At 60.2% G+C, this 22,499-nt stretch overlaps 2 protein-coding genes across 2 annotated transcripts; both read left to right on the top strand.

Annotated features, from left to right (window-relative positions):
* The first annotated feature begins 531 nt into the window (after positions 1-531).
* Positions 532-10,938, top strand: LOC116500485. The gene is made up of 7 exons (XM_032205537.1): positions 532-643; positions 898-1,140; positions 7,112-7,396; positions 7,498-7,595; positions 7,736-7,928; positions 8,892-8,963; positions 10,865-10,938. The coding sequence occupies exons 1-7, from the start codon at positions 532-534 to the stop codon at positions 10,936-10,938; spliced, it is 1,077 nt and encodes a 358-aa protein (XP_032061428.1).
* Positions 10,939-11,341: 403 nt separating this feature from the next.
* Positions 11,342-16,404, top strand: LOC116501138. Its single transcript, XM_032206555.1, has 10 exons — positions 11,342-11,453; positions 11,708-11,950; positions 12,584-12,868; positions 13,073-13,170; positions 14,979-15,171; positions 15,257-15,368; positions 15,482-15,728; positions 15,838-15,877; positions 16,165-16,270; positions 16,349-16,404. The coding sequence occupies exons 1-10, from the start codon at positions 11,342-11,344 to the stop codon at positions 16,389-16,391; spliced, it is 1,479 nt and encodes a 492-aa protein (XP_032062446.1). The 3' UTR covers positions 16,392-16,404.
* Positions 16,405-22,499: the final 6,095 nt, after the last annotated feature.

The following is a 22,499-nucleotide window of genomic DNA, read 5'->3' as shown; positions in this document are numbered from 1 at the left end:
GGCCGTGTCTTTCTGAAGGAGCTTTGTGTGAGGGTTTTGAGGGACTCCTTGCAGTTCCCCTCTCCTTCCTACCCCTGGCTCTCGCCAGCTCTTCTAACCGTGTCTTGGAAGACATCAAACAGCTGTGATTACTGAGGGGAAGTGCTGTGAGTGTGACATCTCCAGAAGCCACGTGTGCATGAAGAGGCTTTGGGAAGCGTGTGGCAGAAGCCTCAGGAACGTGAGTGGTGGTTGGAGAACGCGCTCTGGTAGCAAGGAGCTCTGTGGGGTGAAGCCCTGTGATCCTGGTGGCTGGGGCTCTGGGGAGTGCCAGTGCCAGGGTGTCCCTGGGGAAGGAAAGCAGCAAAAGGCAGCAGTGCTGACACCGATGGGAGGATCCCTCCTCAAAGAGGAAGGCTCTTTCACCACATACGACTTGCTCATGCGGCTGCTTCCTTCCTCTGGTAGCAATTCTTGCAATCACAGCTGCCAGTGCCTGGAGGCAGCAAGTGGGGCTGAGGTCTGAGTTGTGCCCGGGCTCTGGATGCTAGCATGGCCCTGCAGTTGCTGGCTCTGACCTTCCTCCTGGTCCTCGTCCCGCTGCTGGGAACACAGGCACAGGAAGGTACTGGTCCCAAGACCCAAGGAGCACCCCGGGAAACAGGTAAGAAGTGTGCGCTCGTCTCTGTGCAGGAGAAGGTTTTTCTGCTCTTTCACCTGCAAGTCTGGTGTGCATCTTCACCACCGGCAGCACACGGCAGCTGTACCGCAGGGGCTGGAGCTGCAGCGGGGTTTGGGGATGGAGGGCAAGGCTCAGTGTGCTGGGAAAGCCTCTGTGAGCTCTGGGCTGTCACGCTGCATGGAGGGGGCAGTGTCCCTGGGAGCAGGAGGTGTCTCACCTGCTTTTGTCTCTGCCAGAAACGTGCCGAAAGCCCTTGTGGGACCCAAGGCTCCGTCTGGCACCAGAGCAGGAGGAGTACAAGGAGAATGAAGAAGTGATGCTGAGCTGTCCCGAGGGTTTCCAGCCATCTTTCACCCACATCAAATGTTCAAGTGAAGTGCAGTCCTTCAGCACTGGGAAACCTGTGTACAGAGAAGTTTGGAAGGGAAAGGGCACAGGAGGTGCCTGGACCCGCATTCGCTCCATGGTGCAGTGTGTGGGTAAGAGAGGTGCCAGGAACTCTCCTGGGGCCGCCGCATACTGGGGGATATAGGGGGAGATGCCAAGGGCAGTGGGAGGCAGCCCCTGTGCCTGCCCAGGGCTCGCCCAGGGTCCCCAGGGGTGTCTGGGTGGGGAGGGGGCTGGTGGCAGCCTCTGTGCTCAAGGGTTCCCACAGGAGGTGCTGTGGCACTGGGATGTGGGTTTGTTTTTTTTCGGGGGGGGGGGGGGGGGGGGGGGTGGTTCTGACATATGGAATTTTCCTAGTTATTTTCCAAAGATTCCCCCAAAAGGGGAACTTCATTCCTACTGATGTGATTTGCTTTTTGCTTCTGCAGCTCTATAAATGTTTTTTGAGCCTCTACACTGAAAGACTCCGAAGACTCCATTAGAGAAAACAAAACACCTCAAGGCTCCTACCACCAGACAGGCTCTCAGGCCTGGGATCACTGCCATGGCACCCACACTGCGGGTCTCCGTGGCTGTCACCAGCGTGTCACCCAGCATCTGCGCTCAGCCTGTGCTCCAGCACCCATTCAGCACCTCGGCTTTCCTGCCCAAGCGTGCGCCACCAGCTCACAAAGACCGTCAATGCCCTTTTGGCGGCCTTTTTCCACAATTCTTTCTAGGTTTTCAGATATTAATCGAGGGAGAGTTGTGCTGACGTAGTCTCTGCGTGACTCTACTGAGCGTGGAAGCTCCATCTTCCCGCAGAAGTCCTGGAGAGCCAGGCTGCTCACACGTCCTTCTGGGACCGCTGCTGCCCATCCCGAGGGGGCAGCTCAGGCGTCGTGTCGCGTGGCTGCTCCCACCAAAGAGCCCCCAAAACGGCCTCTCCGGCCAGCACTCAGAGAGCTGCGGGGCTGTGAAAGGGGTGTGAAGCTGCCCCGGTGCTCCGAGGAACGAAAGCAGTGCTGACAGCGGCAGAGGTTCCCTCTCCAATGAGGAAGCCTCTCGCACCGCATGCAGCCGCTCTGCCTGCCTGCTTCCTTTCGCTGCTTGCACATCTCGCAGTCGGGCGGGCGCGCTGAGCAGCAGCCGGCGGGACGAGCCCTCGGTCCTGCCAGGGGGGAGAAGGCAGCATGGCCCTGCGCTGGAGCCTTCTCCTGGCCCTCACGCCTCTGCTGGCAGCAGAAAAGATGGAAAAGGATGAGACCGGTTACAAAGAAAATCACCGACAGACGGGTAAGAGGTGGGCGCTCTTCTCCCCGCAAGAGGAAAGTGTTGCTGCTCCCTTGCTGCGTGTCTGCCGTGTCCCTTCGCCGCCGGCAGCACGCAGCAGCTCTGTCAGAGGCTGGAGGCGATGTCCGTGCCAGGGACATGAGGGCATCGGTCGGGTTGTGGTGGGGTGAGCCCCCCAGCACCAGGCAGCCCCCAGCTCCCCCTGTACAGCAGCAGGGGCTGCAGCCCAGGACGGGGTGAGAGGGTGGAGAGCGAAGCCCACGGGGGTACCTCGCAGCAAGGCTTGCTTTCTAAGAGCAGGTTGAGGTTGTTTTGCTATTTCCAGCATCCGTCAGCAGAACTGGGAAGTGGGACTGACATTTTAATAGCAGCAGAGCCGGTTAATTGCGTGCCTGGAGGGCCAGCTGCTAACTGAGCTTCCAGGAGATGGTGAACCCATCCAGGGCAGCACGGCCCGGGGCCTGAGCCCAGCTCTGGGGACCATCGCCCTGCCTTGTTCTGCATCCAACTGACCTGGAGGCTGTCTCTAAACTCACCTTGCTGCAGCTGGGTGGCAACAAATGTTCAGTTTGCACGTGCTCACGTTGTAGGGACCTGCTGTATGTACATGTATGTCCCTGGGCTGGCACAGGCTGGAGGAGCCCACAAGTTGAGGACCCTGGCTGTCACCGGGGCCCCAAAATGGGACTGTTTTTTTTCAGGTGCTGATTTGAGCTCAGGCCAGGTGGGGGCCAGCAGGGTCTGCGCTGCATGGCATAGGCCAGGGGAGCTGTGCCCCTGGAGGGACAGGGAGTGTGAGCACAGCACGCCATCACTGGAAAACCAAGGGCAAAGCCCGCAGCAGAAGACATCCCCCTGCCCCTTTCCCAAATCCTCCACCCAAGCTGTCCTGCAGGGCCGGTGCGTGCAGCCGTGGCTCTCCAGCTTGTTTGCACGGTGCACAAGGGCAGACGAAGGCCAGGACCCAGCTGCGGGATGCAGCAGGCACACGGTGGCTGGCAAGCCCTGTGTGTGCTCTGCACGTCTCGGTCACCCGACTGTCCTAGGAGAAATCCGGGGTTGCCTGCAGCGGAGACGGTATTGCTGAGTTTGCACCTTGGTGTTTGTGAAAAAGAGGAATCGAAACATGAATGCTTCTTGGCCACTCCCAGAGGCATGGGCAGTCCTGCAGGCACGTGCGGGGTACAATCAGGGAGAGGGGCACAGGCCAGGGGACAGTGGATGAGCTGCGGCACACTGCTGTGCCTGTCTGAATGCCTCTCTCAGAGCTTTCCTCAACGCCTGTACCAAAGCCCCGTGCCCTTACAGTCCTGTTGTGCCCAGCAGGGAGGCCGAGAAGCTTGTAGGGGATGTTTTCCTGCAGGGCTGGCTCTGTTTGGCCGTGATTCACTAGCAGACGGCCAGGAGCCATAGCAGCAATGCCCAGCGCTAGGTAAAACGAGGCTCTGTTCAAACAAACAGTTTGTGTTAGTGGAATTGAACTGCCAGAGGGGGCTCAGGGATAATCATGGGGCAGCGAAAGCCCAAGGGAGGCCGTGGAGGAGCCCCGTGGGGCCGCACACCCCGGCTGTGAGCTGCATGCTGCCCCGTGCTGCCACTTCCCGCTCCACAGCACAGCTTCCCGAAACATGAACCTCACCTCCTGCTGCTCAAAGCCTGCCAGCTGCCCTCCTGCACCGTGTTGGCCTCGCTGAAGCTTCACCTGGACCCTTCATTGTGTCTGTGGGCGGCCCTGCTGTGCTCTGAGTGCCTCCCTGCTCGGGCATGCTGTGAATCCCTACAGGGCTGGAAGCCCAGTGCTCCTTTCCCTGCTCTCTCGGAGCCCTCCCGGAGCTCCAGCCTGGAGGAAGGGGCCAGCCCCATGTGCTGTGCAGCGTTACCCCTGCCTCTGCCGGGATGTGCCCTGCAACGAGCCACAAACCCCTGGAGAGGTCCATCAGCGGCCGCAGCAGCAGAATGCGCTGCCCACCTTTGGCTCTTCCCATCCCACTGACACGCTCTCCTTCTTCTCTGTGCAGCATGCCCGAAGCCTGAGTGGGACTCAAGCCTCCGCTTTGTCCCAGAGAAGACATTTTACGATAACGGGGAGGAGCTGACTGTGAGCTGCTTCACTGAGGATGATCCTCCTCTCGCTGTGATCAGATGTGTTGTATGGTTTGGCTGGGGACATACCTGGGAGGTGAAGGACAAGCAGGGAAGGTGGCATAGCACTGAAATGTACCAGGCCTGCACAGGTAACTCGGGGGCAGCAGCTCTCCCCTGCCGCGGGCTCCTCTCCATCAGCAGGGCCCCTGGCGTCTCACCGTGCCCGTGGGATGCCTCGGGCTCGGCTCTGGGATGGCCGCGGCCGGGAGCAGCCCCCGAGCTGGGCCGGGACAGGAGCCCCCAGCGGGGCCCGGCCTTGCCTCTGCCCTGCCTCTGCGGCCCGTCTGCCTGAGCTGTGGCCAGATCCTGCCCTCAGCCCTGCTGCTCTGAGCACCTCACCGCCCCGCGGGGCTCCTGTCCCACACCCAGGGGCTGTGCCGATGGCCGACCCCACAGGCAGTCGTGGCCCAGCCTTGGCCCCCTCCTGCCCGCGCACCCCATCCCCAAGGAGGACTGTCATGCTTTCTCTCCCACAGGAACATGCCAGAAACCCCAATGGGACAGAAGGGTCGTGCTCGTCCCAAGGAAAGACAACTACACACCGAATGAGGAACTGAGGCTGTCTTGCCCTGGAGTTGTCAAGCCTTCCTTCATCAGCGCCAAATGTGTGAGGGAATTTCAACGAGTGACTTCAGGAAAACCTGTCTATGGGGTCAGCTGGTGGGGGAGGAGAGGCACAGGCGCCTGGACCCGCATTGAGGAGCCCGTAGCGTGTGTGGGTACGCGGGGCAGCTCTCCCCGTCCCCTCTCTGCCCTCACACTCCCGAGCCAGCCACGGCTCTGCCTGGCCCTGCCCCTGCTTGGCGCTGCGGTGCCCTGCCGGCTGCTGAGGAGCTCCCCCCTCAGAGCACCCTCCTTCCCCACTGGTCCCTGTGACGCTGCTGTCCTGGGCTCAGCACCCCTCGGGTTTCCTCATGGCCTTGGTTCCCAAGCCTCCTGGCCCTGCTCTCACACAAATTTGCCTTTGACAGTAAAATGCTCAAGGCCCCAGTGGGACACTGACATTCGTCTGGCACCAGAGCGGGACGTCTATGAGGAGGGCGAAGAAGTGACGCTGAGCTGCCCGGAGGGTTCCCTGCTCCCCTTCCAGCAGGCTAAATGCGCGTGGAGACCTCAGGCTGTGGCTACACGGGAGCACAAGGGCACCTGGACAAAGAAAAACAAGTCAGGGCAATGGGTCCCCATTCAGAGCCCCACAACGTGCATCAGTAAGTGGGGTGACAAGAGGTGCCTCGCCTGGAGCCCCGTGGCCCTGCGGCTCCTCTGGTGCCAGGGCAGGGCGAGGTGAAGGGCAGCCTGAGCTGGGCTTGGGGTCAGCTCCAGAGAGCGGCTGCAGGGGGTCTCCTGCTGCAGGTGGGATTGTCCTGGGAAGCTGCTGGCCGTGGGATGTGGTGGGGGGCAAAGAGCGAGCATGGAAATGGGGTGGAGAAGGGATTTTGTGGGCAAGTGACAAGGGGAGCCCCCTCCCTCCCGGCAAGGCGTGCTGGGGGGCACGTCATGGCACATGGACGGCTCTCCTTCCATCTCCCGTTGGTGGCTGGAGGGACTGCTGGTGGTTGCTGATAGCTGGCGGTACCCTGCCCCACCTCATCACCCACACCCCAACTAAACCCGCTTTTGCCTTGTCCAGGTACATGCCAGAAGCCCTGGTGGGACCCAAGGCTCCATCTGGCACCAGACCAGGAGGAGTACAAGGAGAACGAAGTAGTGGCGCTGAGCTGCCCTGAGGGTTTCAAGCCATCCTTCACCCACATCAAATGTGCAGGGGAAATGCAGACAGCAGAACATTCGGGATTTGCAGACAGAACTACCTGGCTGGGGAGGAAGAGCACAAGTGTCTGGATTCACATTGAGGGACCTGTAGTGTGCCTTGGTACGTGGGGTGGCAGGAATTACCTTCTCTGCAGCCCTGTCATCCTGTCCTACCCTCCATGCCTCTCTGCGTTTCCCACATCCCCACCATGTCCTGGGCCATGCTCCCCATGCCTGAGCGCATCCCTCGCTCTCCCTGGGTTTGATGCCTGCGACCAGTGCCCAAGCAAATGGTGGCCCAGCCTCACCCACCCCTGGGCAGCCCCAGCCCCACTGCCACTCACCTGCTTTTGTCTCTGCCAGAAACGTGCCAAAAGCCCTCGTGGGACCCAAGGCTCCGTCTGGCACCAGAGCAGGAGGAATACAACAGGAACGAAGAAGTGATGCTGAGCTGCCCCGAGGGTTTACATCCATTTTTCACCCACATCAAATGTTCAAGAGCAGTCCAGTGGATCAGCGATGGGAACCCTGTGGACAGAGAAGTTTGGAAGGGAAAGGGCACGGGAGGTGCCTGGACCCACATTCGCTCCATGGTGCAGTGTGTGGGTAAGAGAGGTGCCAGGAGCTCTCCTGGGGCCCCTGAGTGCTGGGGGACATAGGGGGAGATGCCAAAGTCAGTGGGAGGCAGCCCCTGTGCCTGCCCTGTGTCCCCAGGGGTGTCTGGGTGGGGAGGGGGCTGGTGGCTGCAGATTTGGAGACCTGCCGTGGGCAGTGTCACCTCCGGCTTCCTCTCCCTGCTGCTGGGTGGGAGCAGGGCTGTGACCGCAGCACCTTGCAAGGGTGCCAGGGGAAGGGAAGGCAAGGCAGTGACCCTCTTCAATGCTTTCTTCACAGAGGTCTTTGTGCCTGGGACCTTGAAGGCTTCCACCACCAGCATCAAACTGAACTGGACCTGCAGTCTGCCCGATGCCTGCCAGCGCATGCAGGCCACGTGCAGGCTGGCAGGGCCTTCCTCCCCTCCCTGCGAGGCTGAGGAGGTCACGGCACAGGAAATGCTGCATGGCCAGAACGGAACATTTAGCTGTGACCACCTGCAGCCCTTCACTTTGTACAACGTCACCATCTCAGTGCCCCCCAGCACCATCCTGTTCACACGGCTTCTGAGGACAAAGGCAACAGGTAAATGTCCCCTGCCTGTCAAGGTACTTTTGCTTTTCTCCCCAAAAACTCAGCCCCAGGTGGGTGTCCCCATGTGTGACCCCGTCTCGCTGTGTTTCCAGTGCCCGAGAAGCTGGAGCGCCTGTGGCTGGATGACAGCACGGGGACGCTGCGGTGGCAGGCGCTGCCCTCCTGCAAAGGGGAGATCCTCGGGTACCAGGTACCAGGGGAGCTGGGGCTGCCCATGGGTGCAGGCAGTAGGGAGAGGGGTGTTTGTGGTGAGATCAGGAGCCTGCGGTCCCCCTCGGGGCCAGGTGGGAACTGGGTGCTGGTTCCCAGCAGCTCCTGTCCTTCCTCCAGCTGAACGTCACGGCCAGGAGCGCGCAGGACGGCAGCTTCCTGGAATTCCAGCAGGTGACAGTGAACAGCTCTGTCACCCAGTACACGCCATCCTGCCAGATGCTGGGGAGCAAATACACAGTGACAGTCCAGGGCCTGACGGCTGCAGGTGCCGGGGATGCTTCCTACCTGGAATTTCAACCCAGTGTCTTGGGTAAAGCTTTCTGTGCCATGGGCCTGCTTAGGCTGGTGTCTGTCTGTCCACCCTGTGCCATACAAGACAGTGTCCTGGCCCCAGAGCTGTGGCATTGCTTCAGCCCCTGCTCAGGTCTGTGTGAGCAGAGCTGGCCCCTCTCTTCCACTACAGAAGATGGTGCCCAGCCCTGCCTGAAGGGACCCTTGGGGCTCACAGCGGGAGAACAATAAGGTCAGAGGTTGGACTTTTAGGTCAGAGATTGGACTCGATGACCTTGAGGTCTCTTCCAACCTAGAAAATTCTGTGATTCTGTGAAGGCTGTGGATCTTGGCTGTGGAGCCCAGTCGTGCTGTCCAGACTGGCTTGGAAGTTCTTCCAGACTGACACCCAATGCCAGGGTTTGGGTGAATGGCCCAGGCTGTGGCACCCACTGCTGGCTGTGTGCTTCTTTTCAGGGCAGCCTCCAGGCCCCTGGCCATGGACTGCGGTCACCGTGGTGGCTGTGCTGTCAGCGATGGTCATGCTGTCTGCTGGGATCCTGGGGTTTGTGATGTGCAGGCGAGTAGGCAGGGAACTCAGAGTCGCTGCTCTGCCTCAGGCCATGCTGGGCTAGCGGGGTGGCTGGTGACAGAGGGGGCTTTCTGCACTGCTCTCACCCTTTTCTGGGTGCCATGGGGGCTGCAGCTGGTCCTACCGTGGCTTGGCTGGTGGGCTCCTGGCTGGGTCTGCAAGTCAGCAGCCGCATCAGCCTCTCCCCAGCCTCAGGACACCCCTTTGCCTTCCCAGGAGGAGGAAAGCCTTGCCCAGGAAAGCCGAGGAGGACCATTACACAGGTAGGGCCACGGCAGCAGGGCCAGGCTGGGAGGAGAGCAGGTCATTGCCAGGAGAGCCCTGCAGCCCCCTGTGCCGCTGCCTGCCCGGGTCTGCGCTGCTCCTCCTCCTGCAGCCCTGGGTCCCTCAGGCTGTTTCTGTCCCCTGCAGAGCTCCAGCCCTATGAAAACTTGGACCACTACTGTGTGATCAAGGAGAGGTTTCTGGCCGAAGAAGATGCAGGTAGGAGATGGCCCCCACATGTGCCGGGCAGAGGGTTGAGAGCGACCCGAGGAAAGGGCTGTGGTGGTGCCAGGCAGTGCCCAGCGCTCCGGCCTGTCTCAGACCCTCGTGGTTGTGGCAGCGTGAGCTCTGCTGAGGGCTGGCATCAGCCTCTGCCCTGGGTGCTGTTGGTGTCCGCAGGTAGAGGTGGCCGGGCTGGAGAGCGACCGTCCCCGTCCCTGCGCAGGACACTGGGAGACCACTGCAGGTGTCAGAGAGCAGAGACCGTGGGGGGGACGACCCCAGCTTAGTGCTGGTGGCTGCCAGGACCCCGTCTCTCGTGTGACCATGACCAGCACTGGGGGTCTCGTCCGGGCAACGAAAGCAAGAGGACTGCAGCCGTTTCTTTCAGGGCACGAAGACACTGTCCTCTCCAGCCCTCCTGGCCTTGCCTGGACAGGCAGCGGTGCGAGAGGCTTCCCAGTCTGACCGTGGGAAGAGGCACTGGGTGCTCCTGGGCCTTCTCCTACCCCATGGGGCCCGGCATTTTGGAGGCCTCCTCATGGCCCTTTCTCGACTTTTGGTGCTCCCCAGCTGTAAGCAGGACCTCTTACAGCCTGTGCTGGGTTATCGTTTCCCCTCCCGTTTCCTCCCTCGTCTGTCACCAGCACCCTCTGCTACAGGGCAGGAGCTGCCCACGGCCTGTGCCAGCGAAGGCGTGTTTTGGGTGTCCTCCAGTGCTCTGGATGCATCTGCCCCTCATCCTAGGGAGTGTGTCCGGCCTCTGGGACCAAGCACATTGCTGGTGTGGCCTGCGTGCTCTGCTGGAGCTGCTCCCCGTGGATATCGGGCCGAGAGGGAAAGGGTGGGCTCAAGCCAGTGATGGCTGAGAACGGGGAGTGAGCGGGTTTGTGAGATGGGGAAACTGAGGGGCGGTTTGTGCTCCTTCCACCTCCTGGGTGCCCACATGCTTTACGCCACTCTGCCTGCTCTGTTGGGACAACCAATAAAGGCCTGTGGTTTGGAGAAGGCTGCCACTCTGTTACTGCTGCGACCTGGTCCCCTCCGTGCCCTTACGGGCTCACACACCCTGTGGGTGCTGAGCTACCTGGGCCAAGTGGAAGGCCAGGGATGTGCTGTGCTCCTCCACAGCCCCCGTGACTGATCACCCAGCCCTGTTGCTGAGCTGGAGGGGAATAATAAGGCCCAGCTGGAGGGGCCCTGTGAGCGGGCTGTGTGCCTGCGTGGTGATGGAGGCCCAACTCATTTCCCCTTTGGCTCAAGTCATCTCCCGCAGGACGTGGGAAATGAGCCCAGAGCTGTCCTTCTGCAGCTCCTCTGAGACCCCTCAGCAGCACGCCTGAGGATCTTCAGAGCTCTGGCTGTGTGGTGAGGAGCTGCTTTCTGTCCTCCCTATTCCCCCCCGGACACCAGGGCCTGGAACATCCCAGACATCGAGGGTCAGCCCAGAGGCTCTCCTTGTTGAGCAGCACACTGCTGGAGGATGGGATGAGCACGTTCACACTGCACTGGGTGATGAACGGGCTGAAGAGCAGGGCTCAAAGCCTTGTGGTGAACGGGGCCGTCTGAAGAACCAGCAGAGCTGGCTGTCTTCCACAGACAACATCCCAGTGATCCCCAGGACATGACTGGGGGCCGCCGTCTGTTTCTGGAGGAAGAGAAAAGCAGTAGTGCTTAGGAGTGGGAGGGAAGATTGAGCAGCTCCGAGGGTTTCCTGAGGCATTCAGCTGGCACTGGAGGGCAGGGTGCTTGGTTCGATGGGGACAGACAATATTGCCTGCTGAGGGGGAGGAGGAGGAGGCAGCTGGGGACAGAGCTGAGGGGAAGGAGAACACGCGGTGTTTGTTGGCCGTGTCTTTCTGAAGGAGCTTTGTGTGAGGGTTTTGAGGGACTCCTTGCAGTTCCCCTCTCCTTCCTACCCCTGGCTCTCGCCAGCTCTTCTAACCGTGTCTTGGAAGACATCAAACAGCTGTGATTACTGAGGGGAAGTGCTGTGAGTGTGACATCTCCAGAAGCCACGTGTGCATGAAGAGGCTTTGGGAAGCGTGTGGCAGAAGCCTCAGGAACGTGAGTGGCGTTTGGTGAACGCGCTCTGGTAGCAAGGAGCTCTGTGGGGTGAAGCCCTGTGATCCTGGTGGCTGGGGCTCTGGGGAGTGCCAGTGCCAGGGTGTCCCTGGGGAAGGAAAGCAGCAAAAGGCAGCAGTGCTGACACCGATGGGAGGATCCCTCCTCAAAGAGGAAGGCTCTTTCACCACATACGACTTGCTCATGCGGCTGCTTCCTTCCTCTGGTTGCAATTCTTGCAATTACAGCTGCCAGTGCCTGGAGGCAGCAAGTGGGGCTGAGGTCTGAGTTGTGCCCGGGCTCTGGATGCTAGCATGGCCCTGCAGTTGCTGGCTCTGACCTTCCTCCTGGTCCTCGTCCCGCTGCTGGGAACACAGGCACAGGAAGGTACTGGTCCCAAGACCCAAGGAGCACCCCGGGAAACAGGTAAGAAGTGTGCGCTCGTCTCTGTGCAGGAGAAGGTTTTTCTGCTCTTTCACCTGCAAGTCTGGTGTGCATCTTCACCACCGGCAGCACACGGCAGCTGTACCGCAGGGGCTGGAGGTGCAGCGGGGTTTGGGGATGGAGGGCAAGGCTCAGTGTGCTGGGAAAGCCTCTGTGAGCTCTGGGCTGTCACGCTGCATGGAGGGGGCAGTGTCCCTGGGAGCAGGAGGTGTCTCACCTGCTTTTGTCTCTGCCAGAAACGTGCCGAAAGCCCTCGTGGGACCCAAGGCTCCATCTGGCACCAGAGCAGGAGGAGTACAAGGAGAATGAAGAAGTGATGCTGAGCTGCCCCGAGGGTTTCCAGCCATCTTTCACCCACATCAAATGTTCAAGTGAAGTGCAGTCCTTCAGCACTGGGAAACCTGTGTACAGAGAAGTTTGGAAGGGAAAGGGCACAGGAGGTGCCTGGACCCGCATTCGCTCCATGGTGCAGTGTGTGGGTAAGAGAGGTGCCAGGAACTCTCCTGGGGTCTCTGAGTGCTGTGGGATATAGGAGGAGATGCCAAAGTCAGTGGGAGGCAGCCCCTGCGCCTGCCCTGGATTCCCAGGGGTGCCTGGACAGGGAGGGGGCTGGTGGCAGCCTCTGTGCCCGAGGGTCCCGGCAGGAGGGGCTACGGCAGCCGGCCGGGGGCAGCATCTGGAGCTGACCCTTCCTGCCCTCATCCCCTTCCTGGGGCCGTGCTGCAGAAGCTGCTCCACGTCGTGTCCCGCAGCTCCATCCCTCACCGTAGCGTGCCAGGGAACCTTTCTCCTGTGGCATGGGCACAGCCAGGAAGGGCTGGGTCTAGGAGCACAGTCTGTTTGAACACAGCGTTGCTGGGTGACACTGACACCACTGGGTTATGACTCAATGGTGAAGATTGCCTTGAGCAATGGTAGCCCACACACTCAACCGCATTTGTTCCTGTCTGAACTCCTCCAGCTCTGCAGCTGGAGACCTGCCATGGGCAGTGTCACCTCCGGCTTCCTCTCCCTGCTACTGGGTGGGAGCAGGGCTGTGACCGCAGCACCTTGCAAGGGTGCCAGGGGAAGGGAAGGCAAGGCATTGACCCTCTTCAATGCTTCCTTCACAGAGGTCTTTGTGCCTGGGACCTTGGAGGCTTCCACCACCAGCATCAAACTGAACTGGACCTGCAGTCTGCCCGATGCCTGCCAGCGCATGCAGGCCACGTGCAGGCTGGCAGGGCCTTCCTCCCCTCCCTGCGAGGCTGAGGAGGTCACGGGACAGGAGATGCTGCATGGCCAGAATGGAACATTTACCTGTGACCACCTGCAGCCCTTCACTGACTACAGCGTCACCATCGCAGTGCCCCCCAGCACCATCATATTCACATGGGTGATCAGGACAAAAGAAACAGGTGGGTGTCCACAGGGGAGTACAAGAGAGGAGGGACATTCCTGGGCTGTTTCACATGTGGGGGAGGCAGATAAATGCCTTCTTCACCCAGCAGCTGATCATGAGCACCCTGTCCCCACTGGCACCAGGAGCTGCGGGCACCCAGTTGCAGGCTCTGCTCCAGGTGGGTGTCCCCATGTGTGACCCCCTCTCGCTGTGCTTCCAGTGCCCGAGAAGCTGGAGCGGCTGTGGCTGGATGCCAGCACGGGGACGCTGCGATGGCAGGCGCTGCCCTCCTGCAAAGGGGAGATCCTCGGGTACCAGGTACCAGGGGAGCAGGGGCTGCCTGTGGGCCCTGCGCCTCACCAGGTTCTTTGGGCTGGGTGCTGGGCACAGGCGGGCGGGCAGACCATGGGAAACCCTTGAGGACCTTGAGATCCACCCCCCTGGCTGATTTTCTAGCTGCTGTGATACGTTTGAGCATTTCTGCCTCCCTCTCAATGTTCCTCCCCGTGCTGGCTTTACCAAGCTTTACAGCTGAGCTGCACCACAAGTGTTCACTCACTCCCCCTCCTCACAGGGAAAGGGGCTCAAGGGTCAAGATAAGAACAGGGAGATCACTCATCAGTTATTGTCAAGGGCAAAGAGATTCAGCATAGGGAGATTAATATAATTTATTACCTATTACTAATATGCTAGAGCAGTGAGAACCTAAAAACAAACTAAAAACACCTCCCCCCCATTTTCACCCTCTTCTGTGTCCCCTCCCTGAGCAACACAAGGGAACGGGCAATGGGGGCTGTGTTCAGTCCCTGACGCTTTGTCTCCACTGCTCCCTCACGGTCCCTCTCTGCCCCTGCTCCATGCGGGGTCCTTTCCATGGGATGCCGTCCTTCCCAAAATGAGCCCACGGGGGCTGCCCACAGGCAGCAGCTCTTCAAGAACTGCTCCCACGGGGTCCATCCCCCAGGAGCAAACTGCTCCAGCACAGGTCCCCCACGGGTGGGCGGCAGCTCCCCCCAGACCCCCTGCTCCTGCGTGGGCTCCTCTCCACGGGCTGCAGCTCCAGCCCGGGGCCTGCTCCTGCGGGGGCTCTCCATGGGCCGCAGCCTCCTCCAGGCCACATCCACCTGCTCCACCGGGGGCTCCTCCACCCATGGGGGGGCTGCAGCGTGGAGATCTGCTCCATGTGGGACCCATGGGCTGCAGGGGGACAGCCTGCTCCAGCAGGGGCCTCTCCACGGGCCACAGGGGAACTGCTGCTGCATGTCCGGAGCACCTCCTGCCCTCCTGCTGCACTCACCTGGGGGCTGCGGGGCTGCTTCTCACTCCTCTCTCCCAGCTGCTGTGAGGTGCAGCTTGTTTTCCCCTTTCTCTACTCTCATAGGGGCACAAACAACATCACTCCTGCTCAGCTCTGGGCAGCAGCGGGTCCTTGTGGAGCCAGCTGAAACTGGCTCTTATCTGACATGCGGCAGCTTCTGCATTCTTCTCACAGAGGCCACCCCTGCAGCCCGCCACAACCAAACCTTTCCACATAAACCCAATACACTCCTGCTGCCTGCAGGGGCTGTGGGTGCCAGGGGGTTTCCTCCCCAGCTCTGCACAGCCTGTGCTTTGGCAGATGCTGGGGCTCTGTGTGCAGCACCTTGTGACGTGTTTTGTGGCGCAGTCTCACGGTCTTTCCTGTGCCTCAGGGGCCTTAGTTCTGGTTTGTGGCACAGGAAAGGCTGTGGTGTGCAGTGCTGGGTGCAGGAGTAAGGGGGCCAGTGCAGCACCCAACCTGTAGGAGTCTCCCCGTGGGGATTAGATGTGATGCAGCCTCACCGAGGATGCCTTGGAAGTCCAACCAGCCTGGAGAGCAGAAGAGTGCTCTGAGCAGCTCCATCTGCAGCTGCTGCTGCTGCAGGGGTGTCTGTGGTGCAGCAGATTGCTCTTGCTTCGAGTGCTGGCCCCAGATTCCCCCCTGTCCTCCTCCGCTCTGCGCTGAGGTCCACGCGTGGGGCCAAGGCTCCCGTGGCGTCTCTCCGGGAGCTTCCCAGCTGCAGGCGTGGGGAGCAGCGCAGCGCTGCTGGGCTGTGGCCGGCTGTGCGCTGGGCACGTTCCCCTCCAGCTCCGTGTCCTGTCCCCAGCTGAACGTCACCGCCTGGGGCCCGCAGGACGGCGGCTTCCTCCAGGTCGAGCGGCTGAGGCTGAGCAGCTCCGACACGGAGCACCCGCTGCCTGCGCACGGCCCTGGCACCAGATACACGGTGGCCGTGCGGGGCCTGACGGCTGCCGGGGCCGGGGCAGCGCTGCTGGGGGACTTTCAGAGCAACGGCTCGGGTAAGGGTGTGCGTGCGCTGCCCCCAGCCCTGCCCTGCCTCGCCGAGCCTCCTGCTGACGCTCGTCCCCGGGTCTTCCTGCACAGACACCGCAGCCCCTCCTGATGCCAGCTCCCGCCTCGTGCGCGACATCTCCCCCTCCCAGGGCACGGCCGTGCTTCGCCTCCGCCCCATCCCCTGGGTCCCCGGGGCGGCCAGGTGAGTGCAGCCCCTGCTGCTCTGCTCTGCACAGCCCCGAGCAGCGCTGACACCTGCAGCTGCCTCCTTGCAGCTCCTCGTCCCCGGCCCCGTCTCACAGCCCTGCCTTGCAGCGAGCACCAGCTCCTCGTGGCTGCGACGCACAACAGCACGGTGCTGGAAGGCGCCTGCTCGGGGGAGCCGCAGCCCTTCAACGCCAGCCGCCCGCCCGACGCCTACGTGGCCGCCGTGCTCAACCTCAGCGCCCCCACGGACTTCGTGCTGGGCGACGGGACCCGCGGGCACGGCTTCCACAACGCTCCCCTGCGCCCGGGCTGGGACTACACCGCCCTGCTGCGCCTCGAGCGGCGCTCCCAGCAGGTACCCGTGGCGGGAGGCTGCAGCTCCCTGGGTGCCGCGGCTCCTGGGGACGTGGTGGCCCTGGGTGGCAGCCCTCTGCTCTGAACTCTGCCCCCGCTTCTCCCAACAGGAGGAGACGTTCGCCTGCGTGTGCTACAGCTTCTCTATGGGTAAGTGGGCTCCTCTGCGGAGGGGCTGGCTCGCCCCTCACCCTGTGCCCGAGGCTCTCTGCCACGTCCTCCCTTTTCCCAGCCTGGCGCCTTGCTGTGGTCAGGGGCTGGCGAGTGCAGGAGCTCCTTGTGGGGGCACAGGACACCTGTCTTTTCCCATAAGTGGGGATGATTTTCCATCCCACACAGTACATGAGCCCACAGACACCTCTATGCACTTGCACAGATTCATTGCCATGGCTGGGGCCATTTGAGATGCGTGGCACCCAGTGCTGGCTGTGTGTTAGTTGCAGGGCAGCCCCCTGGCTCATGGACCGGGATCGTCATCGGGGTGGTTGTGCTGATATTGTTGCTGCTCCTGTGTGCAGGCATCGTGTGGTTCGTGCTGTCCAGGTGAGTTTGGGGACTTTGGTTTGGTAGGATCCTGGGTGACACCAGCCTGTCACTCAGGACTGCCCTTTGTCCTTGCAGGAGAAGGAAGGATGTTCCCATCAAAGCTAAGGAGAACAATTAAAAAGGTAGAAAAATGACATTCCCTGGGCTGTCATCACATCGTCACAAAGCAGAGCTCTCCTGGGTGGGGCTGACCCTCAGGAGGAACATCTGCTCACCCCGTTCTCTGACACCTACCCCCATTTTCCCCAGCCCCACGGTGGCCAGGCTGGAGAGCTGTCCTCACAGCCCCTGCCTGTCCCAGAGGACTGGGAAATGGTCGCAGAGACGGGGTGGTCGTCCCTGGATCAGTGCTGTCAGCTGCTAGGCACTCGGCCCTCCTGTGACCATCACCAGCACCGGGGGTCCCACCCAGTTCAGCAGAGCAGGAGGAAAGCAAGAAGCCACAGAGGGTCGCCAGCTTCTTTTTCTCTGACCCCCTCCACTCCCCAGCTTTTGCTTGCTGTTGAAAGGCCCGGCACTATTTCATGAGGCTTTCTGCAGTTCCCTTTTCTAGACTTTGATTTTGCTTTCCTGAAAGCAGGAACTGGACACATCCTTTGACTCAGAGTGAAGCTCGGGCTGAGGGACAGCCTGTGCTCCTGCCACGTCCTGGGCTCCCCACCCCTCTCCGCCTCCGTGTGCTGAAATCCAGCCAAACCCAAGGCTCTGCTCGAGCGTGGTGTGACTGCACTGCCCTCACTGCTCTGCCTGCTCTGTCCAGACAGCCAATAAATGCGGTTTGGAGGGGACTGCCTGCCCCACTACAGCTCCTGCCTTGTCGTCTCCTTGCCCTTACAGAGTCATGCTCCCTGTAGGGTGCTGAATTAACTGCGCCTTGTTGAGAAGCCCTCTACCACACAGGCATGGTCCTGTGCCCATGCCTTGGCCAGAGCTGGGGGATCCATGTGCCCTTAGCTCCTTTGCAGCCCCCGTGTCAGATAAAACCTGGAAAAGAAGTGAAGATCAGAGCTCATCCCCACCACGGCCAGCACAGAGCCTTTATTGGTGAGACATGGAATAGAGTACAGAGTCAATCCTGGCTCTTGAGCCGCAAAGGGAGAGGCAGTCTCCATGGTGCTGCAGCCTCTCCTGGGCAGTAACCTGCAGGAACAAGGTCCGGGGATCTGGGTTGGTGCTGCAACCTGGCACTGCCATGGTGGAGCCAGACAGGCTGGGGAAGGAGCCCCTCTGGAGCTGGTAGGGCACCTGGATCAACATCGGGAAGATGGAGCTTCAGAAGGGGTCTGCGGGGGGTGGAAAGGACCAGGATAACCTTCTGGGGTGGTGGATTGTCCCTCCCATGGCTCTTCACAGCCTCGGGCTTCGTGCTTCTCTTGAAGCAGGACAGGTGGCCTGTGCTGCTCAGCCCTGTGGATCTCACAGGGGTTTGGGGCTGCCCTGACTGAACATGGGGTGTTGGTGGAGCTATCCTGAAGGGGTAGGGGAGCCTGGCTGGGGCAGCTGGCTCTCTTCGTCCCTAGTGTGGATGTGTCAAGTACTGGTGCCTCTCCTCTGATCTGCATTATTGGGCTGTGGTGCTAGGTAAATTCCTGCCCAAACTCTGGTTCCTGCTTCAAAGTCTGAACAGTTTGGAGACAGTCCAGGCTGCGCTGTGCAGCTGCAGAGAATACTTGGGGTGGCTCATCAGAAGAGTAAAGCATCACGGGGCTGTGCACACCCTCCTCCTCTCCTCGGGTTTCCACCGTTTCCTCAAGAAAGCTGAAGTCCTGTCCAGAGATGGGCTGTGACCATGCCTCTACTTGAAATTGCCGTAGGTTTCAAACGAGTTCAAGTAACTGAGGGCTAGTTCATAGCAGAGTCTGTACTGCTCCTGCGGATAAAAGGATGCAGGTGAGTATGTGGAGCCCAAGTGCCTGTCACAGAAGGCCAGCCTGGTTGCCAACAGCCCCCCGAACAAGCCAGGCAGAGGTACAGCCCCCTCTCCTCTGCCCCAAGTGAGGAATCACAAATGTAGGCTTGGTGAATGTAGGATGAAGACAGGGCTGTAGCTAGCTGATCCTAGGGGAGCCAGCACCACCAGGTGGCTGCTGCTCACTCCCATCCAGGGTGTGTACACCGTGACAGCCTTGAGGACATCAATGGTCCACGTAGACCACGATGTTCCTGGAGCTGGTGGTGAGGTGGGTGCAGGACAGGCGCCCAGGCACAGACCAGTTCTTGCTCTGGTGTTGCCATCCCCATCCGAGTTTGGTCAGCACCTACCACGTCTTTAATCAGCTGCCTGCGTTGCCTCTTCAGCATCCTCACAGCCTGGGATACATCCACCAGCCCCTCGCTTTGGATCTGCTCGCACAGGAAACTGGCAGCACAGAAGATCCCGCTCCGGCTGGCACCGTCCCTGCAGGGAAGAGCAAGGGAAGGCACTTACCCTACATTTCCTGGTGTCCCACCAGCCAGATGAACTCATGCCCACCCTTCACCCGAGCTGAGACAGGAGTTGGGAGCTGTTTTGAAGGATACAGCCTGGACTCTGTGCCATGGGCTGCTCCTCCAAAAGACAGTGCTCACCAGCAAGTGACGAGGATGTGTCCGTCCTGGCTCTGCCGCTGGTGCGTCTCCACCTTCCCCAGCAGGCTGATGATGGTGGCAGGGTGCGGGGGAAGATGCTGCTTCATGGGCCAGTCCTCCAGTTGCCAGAACCGGACTTCCACCGCAGCCTTCTTGGGCTAGGAGGGAAGAAAGACAGTGGGTCGGGCAGAGAAGAAGCCCACTGGCTTCGTGGAGGAGAGGCAGGACAGTGTGGGCCTGGCTCAGCTTGCACAAAGAGTTTACCTGCTGCCTGTTGGTGAGGGCGAGTGTCCAGACTGTGAAACCAGCTCCAGGCTCCTCTGACAGCAGCTGGACATGGAACCGGCCGTAGATGGCTTCGCCCTGGGTGGGCCAGACCTCCACGTACGTCTTGGGGGAGACAGATGCATGGTCACACAATGCCCCGACCCACACACGGAGTTCAGCAGCTTATGTGGGTGCATTTGGGGCAGCCCCCTGCCTACACGTGGGTGCTCTGCCTGCTTTGTGCTTGGGACAAATCTGTGAGGCTGCAGCCAGAAAAATAACACCAAAAACCAAAGGGCTGTCCCTGTTACTCCTTTCTGTGCCTGTGGGGACGCCCCACCACTGTTGTACCAGTTATTCCACAGGGCTGGGGCCGTTCTCAGGGCATAGCCACGTGGAGCCCAGAGGCTTGCAGCTCATCCCCATGGCAAGCAGGACCCCGGGAAGGAGACCTGCATGGGGGGGCGAAGGCAGAAAGCAGGCTGCAGGGAGAGGGGAGGGCAGCTGACCTTGTCCAGCTCCTGGAGCTGGTTCAGCACAACCACCGCCGTGCAGGTGTAATCCCAGACCAGAGCCCAGAAATCCACCAGCGTGCTGGAGAAGGGCAGCTGGGTGATGATCAGCCTGTCCTCCTTGGTGTACGTCTGAAAAACACACCATTTGGGGTGTGTATGTGAATTTAGAGGTCACACAATCCGCAGATAGAGCAGTGCCTGCAATAACCACACTGGGCAGCCTCCACGATGCTGAAGGCTGGGCTGGGAGGCTCTGAAGACCCAGGGGCAGAGCCCGAGGAGATGCAGAGCACCCAGCAGGCGAAAGGCAGTGGCTGAGCTGAGTGTGCTGGCAGGGCTTAGGCTGATCATGAGGGCCATCTCCTGGCAGCAGGGCTCCAGGCACTGCGAGACGGGGCTGTCTCACACCTCGAGGTGGGGTGGCATGGACCAGCCCTGCCTCAGGCAGTGGTACCCGTGGAGCCTCTGCTTGCTCCCAGCAGCTCCAAGCCCTGCTGAAGCTGGAGCCTTACGTTGGCAAACACCGCGTTGATGTAGCCCGGCGAGCCGTCAGCATTCAGCGAGGACATCAGGATGGGCCGGCAGGAATCCGCTGCGGAGGCAAGGGGCAGAGAGAGAAGGGGTGAGCCATCTGCCTGCACAGAGCAGGATCCGGGTGGGGAAAGTCCTGAAGCAGCAGTAAATCCACCCTCTTGACTCAGTAGGTCATGGTGATGGTTGGACTTGATGGCCTTGAAGGTCTTTTCCAGCCTAGAGGCTTCGATGGTATTAAGTATTGCCAACCAAAAAGTGATGCTTGGTGCAGAACGCTCCATCCCCTGGTGGTAGCATGGTGCTGGGGAGGGAAGCAGCATCGCCCCCCTTGCTGCTCTCGGGAGCTGGGTTTTGGAGGAAGGGGCTGCCCAGCCCTGCAGTACCTGGCAGGATCCCTGGTTTGCGGTTCTTGGGCTGGTTGCTGGGTTTCTCTGCTTCTCTGCACGGCAGGAGCTGGAACAACTCGGAGAAGTTCTGCACTGCCTGTAAGGGATGGTTCAGCTTAGTGAGTCCTGCCTCTCAGCTCCCTTTCCATCTCCAGCCACCCCAGAGACGTGCTACCAACATCTCCAGCCCACAGCTGGGTGAGGGCTGTGGCAGGAGGCCCCAGACCCAGCGCACCAGGCCCTGGTGGTACCTTGAACTCCTTCTCAAGGACGTTGCTCTGGCTCTGGGTCTCAGCCCCTTGGAGGCAGCGGATGTGGCTGGCGACGCTCTCCACCGGGACCCCAGTGCTGCCGCAGAGCAGGCCTTCGAGCAGCACCTCGTACAGGAAGGCATACTGCTCCTGCGTGGGGACACGGGTCAGTGCACTGTCTGGAGCAGCTCCACGGACAGCACAGGGATCCCAGACCACCAGCACTCAGACTGCTCTGCACTGACATCGACCTGCATCTGGAATGTGCCAGCTCCAGCCTTCACCTCCCTGCTGGACACCTCTCAGTGTAGGCAGCCCTGCTCTAAGGAGCAGCCAGAAAATGCAAAAATCCAGTCAGGAGCATCTTCCTCTGGTTTAATGCTCTCTCAGATCAGACTTCAGCTCAAAGGAAGCCCAGAAAACCGATGGACTTGTCCTCCTGATGTAGGAAGACTGCTGTGTAGCTGGATTTAAGTAGCTGGATGGTCCTGCCCGACCTACAGTTTCCTCCACAGGGTCACAGCACTGAAGAGATCGTGAGGACATAGTCCCTTGCCCAAGACACTGCAGCCCAGAAGATGCCAGGCCAACATCCCGAAAGCCTGAAGGACACATCCTAAAAGCCACACACGCATGCTTGTTGCCTATAAGACTGCCCTTCCATGCCAGACTACTGGTGCATGTGGATGCTGCTGCTGCTGCCACTTCAGAGGGTCTCAGAGGAATGTGGCTCCTGCCTAGGTTTGGACACCGTGTTGAATACAAGAACCCACAGCGTCCATCACCTGGCAGCTCCAGTGCCTGTGGCTGAACCACACAGAGTGTGTCCACTGTGGCTCGGTTTACCACATCCCTGGGAAGGGTGTGAAGCAGATCTGCAGCCTGGCAGCGTGCAGGAAGCAGGCGACTCTCCTCACCTTGGTCTGCACCATGCTGACCCGCTGCTCCCGCAGCTTCTGCACGCAGCGAAACACATCCACCTTCCCCTCGGCCTTTGCCATCTTCAGGAGGAAATCCATGGCGATGAAGGTACCCGTCCGCCCGATCCCGGCACTGAGGACACAGAAAAAGAGAGGTTGGTGCTGCCCTGGCCAGCTTTGCTGCAGCACCCGAGCATTCCCATCCCGGTACCTGCAGTGCACCAGCACAGGGCCAGCAGGGGCTTGTGACTCCCTGTTGTTCACTCTCTCCACCAGGTACAGGAGCTGGGCAGGGTTTCTGGGCACCCCGTGGTCTGGCCACTGCTGGTAGTGAAGTTGTTCCACTGCTCGTGGGAGAGGACAGCCTGCCTGAAGAGAGGGAGACACGGCTGGGAGCAGGAATCAGGCTGGTGTGAGATATGTTCATCTGGTTCGTGTCAGTATGGAACAGTGTTAGGGCCGTGTGGTATGATGAATGTGACCTTCTGTCTTACATACCCTTGTATAACCACAAGTCTAAGAAAAACAGAGTGGTTAATGTATATAATTCTTGTATCTTGCAAAGGAACGTTTTAGCAATTCGTGTCAATAGAGAGATTGAAGGGTTTCTTATTTTTTTATTTATTTTTTATTTTTTATAAATTTGTAGGTTTTTCCTTGAAGTCTCTGATATCTGGGGGGTTTCAGAATAACTGCTAACTATTATGACTATTGCATGGGACACTATGCAAGTCTCTGATATCTGGCTAGGAGATTAAGGAGACGGGGAGAGCTGAAGAACAACT

Source organism: Aythya fuligula, chromosome Z, assembly GCF_009819795.1.
Source record: "Aythya fuligula isolate bAytFul2 chromosome Z, bAytFul2.pri, whole genome shotgun sequence".
In the NCBI taxonomy this organism is placed as follows: Eukaryota; Metazoa; Chordata; class Aves; order Anseriformes; family Anatidae; genus Aythya; species Aythya fuligula.
Note: the sequence above shows the minus strand (reverse complement) of the source record. Positions and strands in the feature narration are given on the sequence as shown.

Coding starts and splice junctions, on each gene's coding strand:
- LOC116500485 (XM_032205537.1), top strand. CDS start 532: ATGGCCCTGCAGTTGCTGGCTCTGACCTTCCTCCTGGTCCTCGTCCCG. Junction 7,596..7,735: donor GGGAGATCCTCGGGTACCAG/GTACCAGGGGAG, acceptor TCCTTCCTCCAG/CTGAACGTCACGGCCAGGAG. Junction 8,964..10,864: donor TCTGGCCGAAGAAGATGCAG/GTAGGAGATGGC, acceptor GACTCCTTGCAG/TTCCCCTCTCCTTCCTACCC.
- LOC116501138 (XM_032206555.1), top strand. CDS start 11,342: ATGGCCCTGCAGTTGCTGGCTCTGACCTTCCTCCTGGTCCTCGTCCCG. Junction 12,869..13,072: donor GATCAGGACAAAAGAAACAG/GTGGGTGTCCAC, acceptor CTGTGCTTCCAG/TGCCCGAGAAGCTGGAGCGG. Junction 15,369..15,481: donor TGGGTCCCCGGGGCGGCCAG/GTGAGTGCAGCC, acceptor CCTGCCTTGCAG/CGAGCACCAGCTCCTCGTGG.